This window comes from Aspergillus nomiae, assembly GCF_001204775.2.
Source record: "Aspergillus nomiae NRRL 13137 chromosome Unknown contig00541, whole genome shotgun sequence".
Taxonomy (NCBI): Eukaryota; Fungi; Ascomycota; class Eurotiomycetes; order Eurotiales; family Aspergillaceae; genus Aspergillus; species Aspergillus nomiae.
This window is the reverse complement of record NW_015378596.1, coordinates 1-15032: the sequence shown is the minus strand read 5'-3', so window position 1 is coordinate 15032 and position 15032 is coordinate 1. Positions and strand designations below refer to the sequence as shown.

Sequence of the window (15032 nt, the reverse complement as noted above, 5' to 3'; positions counted from 1 at the left end):
TGTTAGAGAATCAATGCATGTACAAATGTCTTTGGTAAATAGAGAAAAAAGAGATATATATATATAGAGAGAGAGAGAGAGAGAGAGAGTCAGCACGAGTTTATTCCAATATATAATCATCAACCCAAGGAATATGCATCAAGAACAACGTATAGGTATGCAACATTCTATGTATATATGTATATGAACGGATTTTGTATATATCCTGCATGAAATCATCAATCGTCATATTTACCTGGCTTGCATCTAACGCTGCCTCGTCAAGATCAAGATCAAGCTTCTAGATCCAAGCTCTCCAAGATCTTGTCGAGTTTATCCATCAAGATGTGATAGTTCATCGAATCCTTATCGAATTCATCCACAACAATTTCTCCGTTTAAGTTGCGCATGACATGGTCATGATCCTGGGCTTCCTGGGAAATATGTTCTGCACCCTTACGTCCTTCAACAGAACCATTGTTTGTAAGATCGATTGCTCCCACACCATGCACAACCTTTTCAATACTCTCATCGTTGGCATTCGCGCCGGTGGCATGCTGCTCGGCCTCCTCTTCCATCATTTCTTCGAGGCCAGTGTCGTCGAACCTGAGTCTGAATCGCTCGCCCAGGTAAAAGCGAATGTCGTCTAGCAGCTCGATAGAATCGGTCTCCTGTCTTCCTTGGATACGAGATGCCGACTCTTGAATTAGTTCAGCAAACTCAGGTGAGTCGATGTGGGCTTCCAGCCGATACGCCAGGTAGCGAGCCGCGAATTCCTCCAGTCGTTGAACCCGTGTCATCCATGCAGCTCGAATGATGGCATATATGTCGAGGTCATCTTCCTCCTTAGTGCCCCGGGTCTTCGCAGCTTCCGCCTGGGACATGTTACCGCTACCGAGGGTGCTGATCACAACTGCTGCTCTGGTTTTAAGCTTTTCTATAAACAGCATGTCTGCAGCGAACAGAACGTCAACCGCAACTTCAAGCGGGAAATCGGCCCTTTCGGTGTAAAGGAACGTAAGGATAATTTCTAGCACGTCCGGGGAGCAGTCGACATTGATGATGTGTAAATGATCTTTTAGATGCGCTTCACGGAATGGTGACGAGAACATGGTATGGAAGAATTCAGACCTCAAAAGCATTGCCCGATGGCAGGGAAAGAGGACCGACTTCCGGGTTTGCTCTTTTGAGCCAGCATTGGCAACGCCTCCTGGCTGCAGGATACCGTTGATATGCTCATCCGTATCCTCCGGCAGTTCATCAGCTTGGAGCAAGACATCTGCATATATGGAATTGTTGCGATCCCATTTGATGTCCTCTGCCTTGATCGTTTCGACTACCAACTTATTTTGTAGAACATTGTTGCGGAACCATTCCTCTAATTGGTCTCTCCCCTTTGTAAGTTCCGTAGTCCTCCTCTGCCTGGCTAGTCTCCTATCACCACTGTCAAGAATGCTGTCCACAAGAGTGTCTATCTCCAAGTGACTGGCAATCCTATCGATGCCAGCAAAGACTTCCGATTCAGTGAAACCCGTGCCAGGTCCGCTTCTTAATTCACGGGGTGCTTCCCCGAAGTATAGATATCTGATCGCTGCGGCAAAAGCCTGTGGTGGTATAGTGCTGGGGAGGTTCCATGTTGCGGTATCAGGGGAAGCTGCCAGCTTCCTCCGGAAGTAAGGTGATCGCGCAGAGAGTATGAATTTATGTAAGTACAGAGGCTCATCCTCGGCACTCACAACGATATCAGACGTCCCAGGCTGGTCCCGGGTGAGGAGGGAGGAGATGTGAGCTGCAAGGGGTTGAAGGGGATCAGTCGATTTAGAATAGTCATATTCAAGCAACAAATTCCGAATGCGGTCGTTCAGAGCATTGTATAGACATCTACATAAAGCGCGCTTGTCAGCGGTACTTGGAAAGTTGGATGGCAACTAGACCGGCCATACCTTTCCCCTTGGAATGTATCCCGCTCGCATAATGCACCGGACTCGAGAAGCAATTGGGCAACCTCGTAATGGCCACAGAGACTTGCCTGCACGGTTCTTAGCAATGAACTATCGGCTTTCCATCACCCAAGACTTGCCTAATTCGACAAGGTTGCCAGGGTGGTCCTATGGAAGTCAAGATCACTTACCAAGATCAAGGGGGTGTAATCATAGGGGTCGCGAGCATTAATATTGACTCCTTCTGTGATCTTCTCTTGACAAACTTTGAGATCCCCCTTACGACAAGCAGTGCAAAGCTCCCGAAACGGCTCACTAAGATCGAGAGGGTTATCGTCCTTGATGGTTCCCTCCTTGATCAGTTTCTTTTCATTGTGTAAACTGATCTCTAATTGATCCTTGCGAAGCACAGTCGGTTCAGACATTGCGAGTGAGTCTTATGCCGATGGTGTCTGGAGATATTCGATAATGTTGCCGAGAGAGGGACTGTATCGGTTGGCGATGCCATCATCTTATCGATAAGAGGGGATCACGTGGGGCATCTGATCGCCACATAGGAAAAGGAGAAGCCCTTCAAAGGGGGGTCTATCCGCTTCTAGTCCTTGCAGAATACAACGCCAGGAATCAGTGTGAAAGGACAATAGATTCATGTGCAGCATACTAGATGCACCATACACAGAGGCGTGCCTGCGGTTGCATAAGTGACAGATCTTACAGCAAGATGGAAATATTTACACACTCAACCAACAATGACGGTGGTGATGATGACATGACTCCTCACCGCCCTCATGTCACCGCCTACTATATGAAGCAAGGATCGCTTGCGCACGCCGTTGCTCAGCAACAGTGCTTCAACTAAACATTCATGGCCTCCGTCCCGTTGCATGAAGACTTACTTCTTTAAATCTACCAATTTTACTGCATGTCCAGAGCCGACCTCGTTGTCTACTAACCAAACAGGTTCCACGAAATAGGACCAACTCATGAATGAGCTGATCACTCATCCATCGTCTTTCAATTCTCCTATTCGACCTTTCCCTTTACCCTTACGTGCTTGTCAGTGGCATAATCTACTCAGTAGCCACAATGGCAATCGCATTGGCAGAAGCAGACAAGTATGAGGTGCTGGAGAAGATTGGTAAGGCATACATATATCTCTATGTCTGATGCTTGGCCCCGCGAAATATCTGACTGTGCTCAGGTTGTGGTTCCTTCGGCATTATTCGCAAAGTCAGGAGGAAGACAGATGGCTTTGTAGGCTCACCAAACCCCTCTTCTACGTTGTACAACTACTTACAAACGCGATCTGCAGATCCTGTGCCGCAAGGAGATCAACTACATCAAAATGTCCCAAAAAGAACGCGAGCAGCTTACGGCCGAATTTAATATTTTGAGCTCTCTTCGACACCCGAACATCGTCGCTTACTACCACCGTGAACACCTAAAAGCGAGCCAAGATTTGTATCTTTACATGGAATACTGCGGCGGCGGCGATCTCAGCATGGTTATCAAGAACCTGAAGAAGACGAACAAGTACGCGGAAGAAGAATTTGTTTGGCGTATACTTTCTCAATTGGTCACTGCGCTGTACCGTTGCCATTATGGTGCAGACCCGGCGGATGTAGGGTCCAACATTCTAGGACCTGCACCCAAGCCCTCAGGCCTCAAGGGGAAGCAGGCACAGATGACAATCCTGCACCGCGATTTGAAACCGGAAAACATTTTCCTGGGACATGACAACACGGTCAAGCTAGGAGATTTTGGCCTTTCTAAACTGATGAATTCTCATGATTTCGCATCAACATATGTCGGCACTCCATTTTACATGTCCCCCGAGATATGCGCTGCGGAGAAATATACCTTGCGTTCAGATATTTGGGCTGTCGGCTGCATCATGTACGAACTTTGCCAGAGAGAGCCACCTTTCAACGCGAGGACACATATTCAACTTGTCCAACGAATCCGCGAAGGCAAATTCGCTCCGCTGCCTGAATTCTACTCTCCTGAGCTGAAGAATGTCATTGCTAGTTGTTTACGAGTAAACCCAGACCACCGCCCCGACACTACCGCTTTGATCAACCTTCCTATCATCCGCCTGATGAGGAAGGAGAAAGAAGTTGTTGACCTTAGTAGCAAACTGCGAAAGCGTGAAGAATCAGCCCTGCAGAAAGCCAAGGAAGTCGAGCAGACCTTTGCAAAACTCGAAAAAGAGAGGCAGCAGATGAAATCCGACATTGAAAGCTCCCTGCGCCGGGAATGGGAGGTAAAAGCCAGACTAGAAATCGACCGTCAGGTGCAGAACGAACTTGACAGACTTCGTAAGAGGTTTGAGACTGAAGTTCAAGATAGGGTGGCGATTGAACTAGAGAAACAGAAGAAAAGCCACAACGTCAGAGATGATGCTGGCCTACGCTCAAGCGCTTACGGCCCTCGGTCGTCTACCAATAATGCAGACGACACGGACCTTCCTTCCACCACTGATATCAGTCAGTTGTCAATGGAGTCACCAGCGAACAAGCCGTTAAGACGAGAGACTCGCACTCCTTTCAATCGTTCAAAGACAGTCGTTGAGTCGCCCGTCGATGTTCAGATGGCCGAGCCATCTCCCATTTCAATCGCATCACTTTCCTTGTCCCCCCGTCGTACCTCTGCCACGTCTTCTGGTAAGAACATCTTCGCAGAAGCAGAGAGACAGCGGGCCAAATGGGAGCCTACTCTAGCGTACTCCGATGACGAAGACGACACCCCTGATCTGCCTTCACCTACTAGACCTAAAGTCAAGCCCGACCCTTTTAAGGCTCCGTCTCGCCCCCTCCTTCGCCAGAACACAGCCGCACTAATGCAGAAACTGAGCACGCAACCTCCACTTTTCCCCAGCAACCCTTCAAGGCTACCGCAAGCATCAGGGTCCGGTCAATCAGACGTCCGTCACGGAGAGCCCAAAGCCAGATCTCCCCACCGACGTCTGTCGAAAATCCCATCATCGGCAAACTTGGCTGCTGATGCAGGATCGCCGACTCGCAAGTCTGGCTTAAAACAGCATCCTACGAAGGTTAACGGTGGTGGAGAGGAGATGTTCAAAGCCGTCATGCAGCGCAATATGGGCGGTAGAACACTGGTCGAACTTGCCCAAGCCCGGGCTGGTGGCCGCCCTGTTGAAGATCTCAAGCGATGTGCTAGTGACTCCCGCACTTCGAATTGCTCTTCTGGCCTCAAATCTTCAGATCGCGATCCGCCAGCAGTGTGGGACCCTGAAAAGGACGAAATGCCGAGCCCCTTCCTTGCGCGCGGTCGTAAGGTTATTCGTAACTTGCGGTAAAGCCCACCGCTACTTGTTTGGCTTCTTGGGCCCCAAAGGCAACATTCCACTCTTCGAAATTAGTCGATTTTGGTTTTCGCAGGTTGATCCGTGAAAACATCCGCATCTACATAAGACACCTCTCGGTTCTTATACGCTTTAATACTTGCAACACTTCTGGAGTTATGGTTGGATCATGTGCATTCTGAGGCACGAACTTGACCGTGCAGAAAATTAAGGCCTTCGTGCATTTCTCCTGGTGCATCTTATCGCGCACACTACTCTCCAACCGATCCATTCTTTCCTTTGTCGTTTACGCCGTGATGTCCTTGTTTCTTTGGTTTTCTTTCCTATTATTTGGGATACTGTACAGATATTTGCATTCGCCAGCCGGCTTTTGGTTTCCGCATTGATTTGGTGCCCTTGGGTCTGGAGATCTCTTGCACTCATCTCGAAGACTTGGATTCTTGTTCTTAGACAGCTTCACAGTCCTCAGAGACATGCCAACTTCTGCCACTCTTTTGGGACTGTACATCATTTTCCTTTTGTCTCTACTTTCTAGGTGTTTGAGGGGTGGCACATTGCCTGAAGGCTTGCTGGGATTAAAGGCGTATTCATGGGAAGGGTTGTGTGTACATACAGATTTTGTTATCTCTTTTGAGGAGCTCTGCCACAGAGCGGAATACCTAACTCAGATTATTTTTTCCAAATGTGCTAGGTCCGCGATAGAGCCTACTATTTTCCGGTATCAGTTGAACATCGTGAAGTACTGGATATCATTATTATACACTGTCATACATCTCATGCATCCTCATCTTCAACGTCCTCGATCTGTACGGATCTGAGTTCCTGGTTGAATCGTTTCTCCTCTTCAACTAGCCGCTGTTGAGCGTCATCATCAGGTTGGTCAGAGCTCACTCTTTCCACAGCTTCCGAAGGACCAGCATTGTAACCCGCTTTCTCCAGTCGATCCATTCTTCCGGCTCCAGTAGCTTTCCTTGCCCTCGAATGGCCTCCTGTTTAACCCTAACAGCAGCTGGAACAAATTTCTTAACCGCCTCTTGTCGCAGATCCTTGATCTCTGGCTTCGCTTCATAAACAGTTCGGGATTCAACCACAGGTGGTTTCGCTGGCAAACCATGTGGTCCCCGAGGACCTGCATCTGCATCTGCATCCCCCTCTCTCCTCTTTTGATACTGGCGAGGAACTGGCGGTGGCGTATCCCGCGGCATAGGAATTCGCCGAACTTCCTCATCCGTCTCACTACTCTCACTATCCTGTCCGAATTGGCTGCGGTCATCCCTCCTCCTCTTCCCTAATACACCGTCACCGCGACCTCTGCCACCAAAGCCACCCCGCCTCGACTGATAATTATCGAATTTCGGTGCCTTGTCACCTAGTGCTTCCCGGGCCTTCTGCACAGCACGTAAATCCCGCTCCAACGCCTCCAAGACCTCCTTATCACGCGGCCGTAGTTGTTGGCCGGACTCTTCTACCGCTTTGAGGTCATTGATCTGTCGCTGGATGCGCTCGGGGTTGCGACGGGCGAGTTTCTCATTCTGGCGAGCCTGCGCCTCAGATTTGGCTTTTTTCAAGCTTTTCTGTTTGTCTGCTTTCCGCTGCGCTTGTACCGGGTTGAAACTGCGTTCCTTGGGCATTTTCGTGAAGCTTTTTTATGTTATTAGAATTCTCTTTTTTAATTGTGATGAGATGGAACAAATAGATCGCGGTGGACTAGGCGCGTGAATAGGACATTAATTTTATCGAACTATTGAAGCTCCACCTTTGTCAGACATGTAATGTAAGCTCTCATAGTTCCTCGTTTTCTTGGCAAAGGAAAGGATTCGAGGTGGCACAGCTCCGGGGAACGACAGAAACAGCGGTAGCGAACCACGGTGGAGCTGACGAGGGAGGGGAGAACTCACCAGCCGATGAGGTATCCAGCACGATAGGTGAAAGACAAGAGTCGCAGGACTAGACCTGTGCCGGTCGCGGATCTACCAATCCAATCACGGATCAAAGACAGCAGTCGCAGGGCTCTAGCCTCACGGGTTGGGCAGCGGGTTTAGGTACGGAGTTCGTTTCGGTTCTGGCGATCAGAGGCGACGGTGATTGATCGATTGGCGTTTGCAGAGGCGGTTGGCTGATTGCGCTATTGGCACCATGGGTTGCCGGGTTTGTTGGGGACGTTCTGGGGTGAGATCGCGGTAAAGAGAGGAGGGGAACCTCTGAGTCTCGGAGAGAGGCGATTCGTATAGGATAATTGCTTGGAGGTGGGAGCTGTTGTTGGTTTGCGGAGGAGAGGGAGCTGAATGAATGGTTGGAGGACGTCGGAAGGCGGAACCATCGTTAGTAGTGGATTTCTTCTGTAAAGGTAAATTCCTCAGTGACCGTACACTGGTATGCTTCTTTTTCCTTATTCCCCCCTTTTTTTTCACTCTCGTAGGTGAGATAGTTAAATCAATATATTACAAAAATTCTAAATCATGGTTTCAGCCCTTGTGCGACAGTATTCAATCGTGATTTAAGTCTTTCTTCGAATTCCGTTCTATATAATGTACACCAAACTCCGATCTATATCACCAGAATAACTCATACCGGGTGTCAAAGAAAGGGACAAGATCTAGAAATCGGTCATATTCAACATTGGATCATTTTGGGCATCATTTTCCAGTATATTTATTTCTCTCGTTCTCTTCTGGGGCGTGGCTTCTGGCCGTTTGTTGTGTACTCCCAGGGTCTGCCTCAGGTACTCTCCGGCCATACAATATATACTTGCTACATACAGTCCTCCCCCTCCCACCTCCGTCTCTTCAACTCTCCGAAGCATTTCTAATCACACTCTTAGCTTCACCAGTGTTCGTGCTAGTTTCTCCAAGGTAGACCAATTCCTATCGTCCCCGGGCGTCCGTCAGTGTGTAACCTGCGACCGATTCACGAGGAGAGCCGCTGCGGTCGTTTTTCTTTTTCTTGCCGCCGATAATCCGTTTCCTCAATCGGCCTTCGTCTCCCACCATCATCCCTCTTTCGTTTCCCCTCCTCTTCGGTCTCCTCCCCTCTAATTTCCCCCAATGACAACTTAGGTCTGTTGGTGAGGAGGCGATTTTTCTTGAGTTACTTCCAGAGGGGTGAGTGCGTGAGTGCGAGAGCGAGCAGGAGAGAAGAACGAATCATCGAGCGAAGCCGATTCAGTCCCTTACTCTCCTTCCCACTCTCCGTCCTAATTCCTCCTGACATTCGCTCCGGCCAACCATCATGAAATTCGGTCCATCCCATCTCCACACATCGAGAACGACCGGCGCTTCCTAGACTCTTGTCGCGGTAAGAGCATGTCTCTGCCGGGACCAAATGTCCGTAACAGCCTCGATTCCCGACACCTCGCTTGGCCTTACCTCCTCCGAGATCCAGATCCTCCGACAACAGCAACAGATTGCGCTTCAGGGTGGCCATGCCGCCAACGGGGTTTCCAGGGGCAGAGGAACTGGTCGAAGCAGCAATTCAAGTTCGCGTGCGGCCAGTGCTGCCAGCAGTCATGGCCGATTGTTGCTGGACCCGATGAGTCTGCGAGCGCTATCCCATCAGCTGGATGCGCTACAGGGGCAGATTCGGAGTCGCATCGACTATGTATGTTAATATTTTCTTCTGGATTCCTATTATGCCCACCCGATAAAGCACCCCCCCTTTTTCGTCTCCTAAAACTCTCTCATATGCATTTTGCGCATGTTTTCGTATGTCATGATTTCGGCTCCCGGTTGGGAATGTCCAGACGATGTTCCACAAGCCGGTCATCCTTGCATATCATCTTATCGCCTGTTCTAACATTCTGCAGCTGGAGGAACAAATGCAGCTCTCTATTCAAAACACCTACGACCGTGCAGGAAATGTTATCCACAATGCCGATGCCGAGATTGCTCGTACGCGTTCGATTCTAGCCTCAATTGATGAGCTGGAAACCGAGATGGCGAAGATTGGACATATCAGGGAGATTGTGAAAGCCTACCGCGCCCGAATTGAAGGGCTTGACCAACGCCTCGATCAAGCCGCCCGTAGGAGACGATGATACTCACTGCGGACAATCTATCTTCAACTATGATCCCCGACCGCATATACTTGGATGACGTTCACCGCTCTATACCTTGAAACCTACCCCATTCACATATTGCCTTATACGACCTTTCACCCCGGAGGCTCATGTACTGGAATCTGGCGACATCGACCCGACTACCAGACGACCTCGTTGTCCGCTTTTCATGCTTTAGGATGATTATGACCGAACGCTCGAGACGATAAATGCAAGCACGACCTAACTTAAGTCATGAAAGAGAAATGAAGGAAGTATTTGTTTCCTTGGCAAAAAATAAAAAAAAAGGAGAGGAAAGCTCCATGTTTATATACCACTCTGTCCTCGCGGACCCTGTGCTATTATGATCTGTGCCGTTATTGCAGCGTTCTTTGCCCCCTTCACCAGCTACAGCGACAGTTAACCCGCAGACGTGAATTTTTCTTTGTCTCCTGTGTTCTGCCCCTTTCTTTCTTACACTTCTTATTTCGTTTTCTTATTTCCCCTTTTTTGTTTGGGACAGGATAGTTGCTTAAAGATGGGATATTTGCCTCGCGGCAACCTTTGGACCTTTGGAGGTATCATGAACCGAGATTCGACAGGAAACAACATGGTGTTTTTAGCGAAGGAGTTCCCTCGTTGGTACCATTTTCTTTGTTCTATATTTAAATTCCTTGGACGGGCTGTTTACATGTCACGAGAACCACGCCTTTCACCTTTTGAAGTTGGATTTGTCGTCTACTATTTGGCGTCTCGATTCCCCAATATGCATTGTTCTCTTTACGTGTCTTTATGAGTGGACGTTTGATCTATGACCATGTTGAATAAACCCACGGCTGATCATACCATGCCGCACTGGTGGCTTATGTACAAATGTAATGAATGAGGCCGGTTGCGTCAAGCCACTTCTCTATCCGAGATTATACATTTGTAGGCTCACAAATTCACCTGTAGAATACCTGGAACCACCTCCGATTGCTCTATATCGACGAATCCTGTTTTCGTCCTGGATAGCATGTGGACCGACCAGAGTTGCACGTGAAGGCTCGGAGCCCTGCGAAGGGGCCATGGGCGTTTCCGTCGACAACCGCAAATTACCTGCAGGGTTCTTCGCAGCCTTTCCGATCAACAACCACAACCCACCCTTTAGTTTCTATAGCCCGCGGCATCTCACATCCCGCCTTTAGCTTTATTGGACGACTCATACACCTAGCGCCCTGCCGTGGCAACTGATCAAAACGAATGGATAGTTGCTTCTGAACCCGGACATGTATTAATCAATGGAACGGTTGCATGAGGTCCGGCCTTGTTTCCTTTCAAGGCACCATTCAACATTGGACAAATTATGGTTACCGGGAATCGATAGGGTTTGACGTATATACCATACCCCCTAAGGTATTCCTTCTTGGTGCAGTTTGATGTGGTACTCCACGTGGTTGCGATATGACAAAGAAATACAGAAAGAGCAAAATCATGGGGCTGGCACTTGCTCCTTTTCCTGTTCACCTTGCTTTCGACGCTCAGAAAGCTTCTTCGTTCGCCTATCTGTTTGAGGGAAACGCTTCTCCGTTCCACAGGTAGTGCAACGGATGACCCGGACGTCGGCCCATGGCTTTTTGGAATGACGACTTTCGTTTCTGATTTCTTGTATGCAACTGACACCTGGCGACAGAAGTGTATCGCAGCGTTTGCAAAATGACCTTTTCTTCTCGACTGGAAGTCGCAACTGTGTTTTTAGAGATATTCCACGCATCTGCGATATAAATACGCGGGAGAGTTGCGGGAGACGGTCTGCATTTGCGTTGGTGTCCGTGCCAGTTGACTTTCGCCCAGAAGTAGTATCATGGCTCAAGAAATGCGGCACAATACGTGCTGAAGCTGACACTGGCTCGCCATCTTGACTGGTAGCATTTTGAACGAGCTGGCTACTAGGTTGCTTGGAGGCAACACTAGCAGATTGTAAATAGATAGCGGCATTATGGAGATAGTCTAATCGTGCACGAATGTGACTCTGAGCCCCCCCAGACGAGCCTTTTTTCCCCTTTGCCTTCGCCATTCAAGAAGAGAAACCCTTTAGACTGTTTGAAATAACAACACATAAAGCAAGATAAAGCAAGATAAAGAATAATGAAGCTTTCAGTGGCAATCGGACGCTAAACTTGAAATAGCAACCTGGCAGGCAAGAGTGACTAATGACATGCGTCACGTGATGCGGTCTTTCTGTCCTCAGCCTCATCCCTCGCGACCTCAACCTTCTCTCCATCTCCATCACTTTCCCTTACATTTCAACCAAGACCCGCTTTTCAATTCATCCCAGAAGGATCGGAAAGGGGCATTACGTTGTGTTTACGATTGATTCACTGTATTTGTTTTAGCTTTCACCACCTCCACTCACCCATACCGTAAATCCCCCAGCTCCGCTGTCTTGGGGAAGAACGCGACCTCGCGACAACTAGAGTTTTTTTTTCAGCACTTTCCGTTCCGTTACTATCCGACAAAATGTCTCACGAGGAGGATCTCATTGACTACTCCGATGAGGAGCTTCAGACCACTGATGCCGCAGCTACCACTGCTGCTCCCGCCGCAAATGGCGACTCCGCCAAAACGGGCGACCTTACGGTTTCTGGTGGCCGTACGGACAAGAAGGGAAGCTACGTCGGTATTCACTCGACCGGTTTCCGCGACTTTTTGCTGAAGGGAGAACTTCTACGTGCCATCACCGATTGCGGTTTCGAACATCCATCGGAGGGTTAGTTGATAACATTCTTTCCCACAAGCTCCCTCCATTGCTCTATGTTCCAACGTCCGTCCATCTCCGCGGGAGTCCATAGTCGCTTTTTGGCCACCTATCTCGTCCGAGCCTGAGGGCGGCAAGAGGATGTTTGCTTGGGTTATTACACACAAGACACTGTGGTGGTAGTAGTGCTTTAACAGTTACTACCCGCTGCTTATACATCAGCGAATTACGGTGAGACTGGATTCGCGAATCATCCAGGTAATTGCGTTTTCAGCAAGAATGGGTGATTTGCGAAAAATGCTATTCGAAAGTCAGGGCGCTTTTGCCACCATATCTTGGACGGCAGGCGTTCTCGTGCCGTCTGCAGGGCACTCTCGACAGAGATATTATCCTGCAGTTGAATAGATGCACGACTAGTGTTTTCATTAGTAGTTGATTTGAAACGAAAGTTGACATCACTTGCCTGCCTTTTTCGACGACTCGGGGGATGGACGGACTTGCGACGCGGATTGCTTTCTTTTTTCCAAAGTCTTATGGATCGAATACAAGTCTAACATACCGTTCCGCCTCACTATAGTCCAGCAAGTTTGCATTCCGACCGCCATTCTCAATGTCGATGTTCTTTGCCAGGCAAAGTCTGGTCTCGGAAAAACCGCCGTCTTCGTCTTGACCACCCTTCACCAGCTGGAGCCTGTCCCCGGAGAGTGCTCTGTCTTGGTTATGTGCCACACCCGTGAGTTGGCCTACCAGATTAAGAACGAATATGCTCGTTTCAGCAAGTACCTTCCCGACGTGAAGACTGCCGTCTTCTACGGAGGTACGCCAATTCAGAAGGACGTCGAAGTGCTATCCAACAAAGAATCATACCCCAACATTGTCGTCGGTACTCCTGGTCGACTGAACGCCCTTGTTCGCGAGAAGAAGCTTTCTCTGCGTAATGTTAAGGCATTTGTTCTTGACGAGTGTGACAAGATGCTCGACCAGATCGGTGAGTGAAAGCATCGATGTATTGATAGACTCAGTGACTCACACCCTTGCCTAGACATGCGCCGCGATGTTCAGGAGATCTTCCGTGCTACCCCCGCCGACAAGCAAGTTATGATGTTCAGCGCCACTCTCTCCCAGGAGATCAGACCCGTTTGCAAGAAGTTCATGAGGAACCCGCTTGAAGTTTACGTGGACGACGACACCAAACTCACCCTCCACGGTCTGCAGCAATACTACATCAAGCTTAGCGAAGCGGAAAAGAACCGGAAGCTGAACGAACTCCTGGATAGCCTTGAGTTCAACCAGGTGATTATCTTCGTCAAGAGCACACTCCGTGCAAATGAGCTGGACAAGCTCTTGCGCGAGTGTAACTTCCCGAGTATCGCGGTCCACTCTGGTGTGAGCCAGGAGGAGCGGTAAGTTTGTCGTGTTGCGTAAACAATACAATTCTGTTGCTAACGGCATATTAGTATCAAACGCTACAAGGAATTCAAGGAGTTCAACAAGCGTATCTGTGTTGCTACTGATGTCTTTGGACGTGGTATCGATATTGAGCGTATCAACCTTGCTATCAACTACGACTTGCCTGCGGACGCCGACTCTTACCTGCACCGTGTTGGTCGTGCCGGTCGTTTTGGTACCAAGGGTCTCTCGATCTCGTTCGTCAGCAACGAGGAGGACGAGAAGGTCCTCAAGGATATTGAGAAGCGTTTCGAAGTTGCTCTTCCGTACGTGACCCGTCTTCCCTTTCTACCCTCATCTTTTGCACCGGGAACTAATGGCATCTATACAGTGAATACCCCGAGGGTGGCGTTGACTCCAGCACGTACATGGCATAAATGGCCGGACTGTCAATACACCGTGCCTGGTGCGATTCGATATTTTGTCATTTTCTAACTTGATTCCTTTTTCTTTACTTGTTTGATCTTTTGGCGCGATGGTTCGGTTGTGATTTTGTTTCCGTCAAGTGTCTTTTGCTGCTTCTCCATGAGCACTGGTCGGCAGGATGGGAAAGGGTGGGGGAAAAGCATACTCAGTCATGTTTAATCACTAGGAGCCTTAGATGACATTTAGGGTGGTGCCAGTGCCTCTGCTAGGGCGTCAACTGTATTATCTATAAATCTCAAATGCTGTTGTTTCCCGGGTCAACTCAATTGCGGGGTGTTATCTACGTAGCTGTACGTTACTTGTGCGGGCGCTACCCGGAGGCGCCAGCAGTAATAATATAGGTCATTAAGTAATGTAAGGACGACCAGTATTGCGGGTGACCCCGGAAGGGTGTCAGAAGCTGAGCTTGGTTGAGAGTGGGATCGGCAGATAGCAAAACAAGGCAGAGACCGACTAAGCTTGAAGCAGTTGACGGCCACCGTCTGGTCCCTGCTCGCCGAAAAGCACTTTGATTTCTGTTCCATGGAGATCATGCCAATCCAATACCCTTTACCCCTCCAGTCCTGTCGTTTGCGGGTTAATTTGCTCATCGCTGGTGATCAAAGTGTAACGAGATGTATATCTTGACTTCCGCCCAGCGAATCCGGCCAACCGCCAAGACCCCGATCAATTCAGAAAGAAAAGGGAAAAGAATGCATCATCTGATAGACACGGATAGACAGTTGATAGTCATTGATTGACAATTGATGGACGTTCCCATCAATCAATCAGTCAATGCCATTCTCCCACCTGACGGAACCAGGTTGCCCACGCGTACCACTTTCATGACAGTGGAGTCAACCTTCATTTCGCCCGCAGAAGTAGCGTCGTGCCGAGTGGCGGTGCTACGCCGATACCTTACCTTCTAGTCTTACGATATACGCGGAAGCGAGACTCCACGATTCGACTAAGCTTTGCTCAACGCCATTGACGATCATTGTGTGCCACGGCTTTTTGGGGCTTGCGGGGGAAATCAGAGACAAATTCCTATCATTGCGACGGGATGATTTCGTGTTATGACGTATGGGGGGCACGTTTGGATTTGTGACAAAGTAAGAGAGAATTGGATTGGAGTGGTTTTGGACTTGAGTGACTTCTTTTTCT

General features: G+C 49.0%; 5 protein-coding genes across 5 annotated transcripts; 3 read left to right on the top strand and 2 right to left on the bottom strand.

Moving 5' to 3' along the window:
- Positions 1–272: 272 nt before the first annotated feature.
- ANOM_011208 (ankyrin repeat and BTB/POZ domain protein) lies at positions 273–2344 on the bottom strand (the record flags this gene model as incomplete). Its single annotated transcript, XM_015556464.1, has 3 exons — positions 273–1860; positions 1923–2008; positions 2111–2344. The coding sequence occupies 3 exons, from the start codon at positions 2342–2344 to the stop codon at positions 273–275; spliced, it is 1908 nt and encodes a 635-aa protein (XP_015401700.1).
- Positions 2345–2905: 561 nt separating this feature from the next.
- nimA (serine/threonine protein kinase nimA) lies at positions 2906–5238 on the top strand (the record flags this gene model as incomplete). Its single annotated transcript, XM_015556463.1, has 3 exons — positions 2906–3057; positions 3121–3173; positions 3232–5238. The coding sequence occupies exons 1-3, from the start codon at positions 3006–3008 to the stop codon at positions 5236–5238; spliced, it is 2112 nt and encodes a 703-aa protein (XP_015401701.1). The 5' UTR covers positions 2906–3005.
- A 780-nt stretch (positions 5239–6018) lies between these two features.
- ANOM_011206 (WW domain binding protein 11) lies at positions 6019–6875 on the bottom strand (the record flags this gene model as incomplete). Its single annotated transcript, XM_015556462.1, has 2 exons — positions 6019–6099; positions 6171–6875. The coding sequence occupies 2 exons, from the start codon at positions 6873–6875 to the stop codon at positions 6019–6021; spliced, it is 786 nt and encodes a 261-aa protein (XP_015401702.1).
- A 1690-nt stretch (positions 6876–8565) lies between these two features.
- Positions 8566–9277, top strand: ANOM_011205 (uncharacterized protein; the record flags this gene model as incomplete). The annotated part of the gene is made up of 2 exons (XM_015556461.1): positions 8566–8841; positions 9047–9277. The coding sequence occupies 2 exons, from the start codon at positions 8566–8568 to the stop codon at positions 9275–9277; spliced, it is 507 nt and encodes a 168-aa protein (XP_015401703.1).
- A 2267-nt stretch (positions 9278–11544) lies between these two features.
- Positions 11545–14163, top strand: ANOM_011204 (ATP-dependent RNA helicase SUB2). Its single transcript, XM_015556460.1, has 5 exons — positions 11545–12026; positions 12592–13002; positions 13057–13417; positions 13472–13729; positions 13795–14163. Exons 1-5 carry the CDS (start codon positions 11777–11779, stop codon positions 13838–13840), a joined length of 1326 nt encoding a protein of 441 aa, XP_015401704.1. The 5' UTR covers positions 11545–11776; the 3' UTR covers positions 13841–14163.
- Positions 14164–15032: the final 869 nt, after the last annotated feature.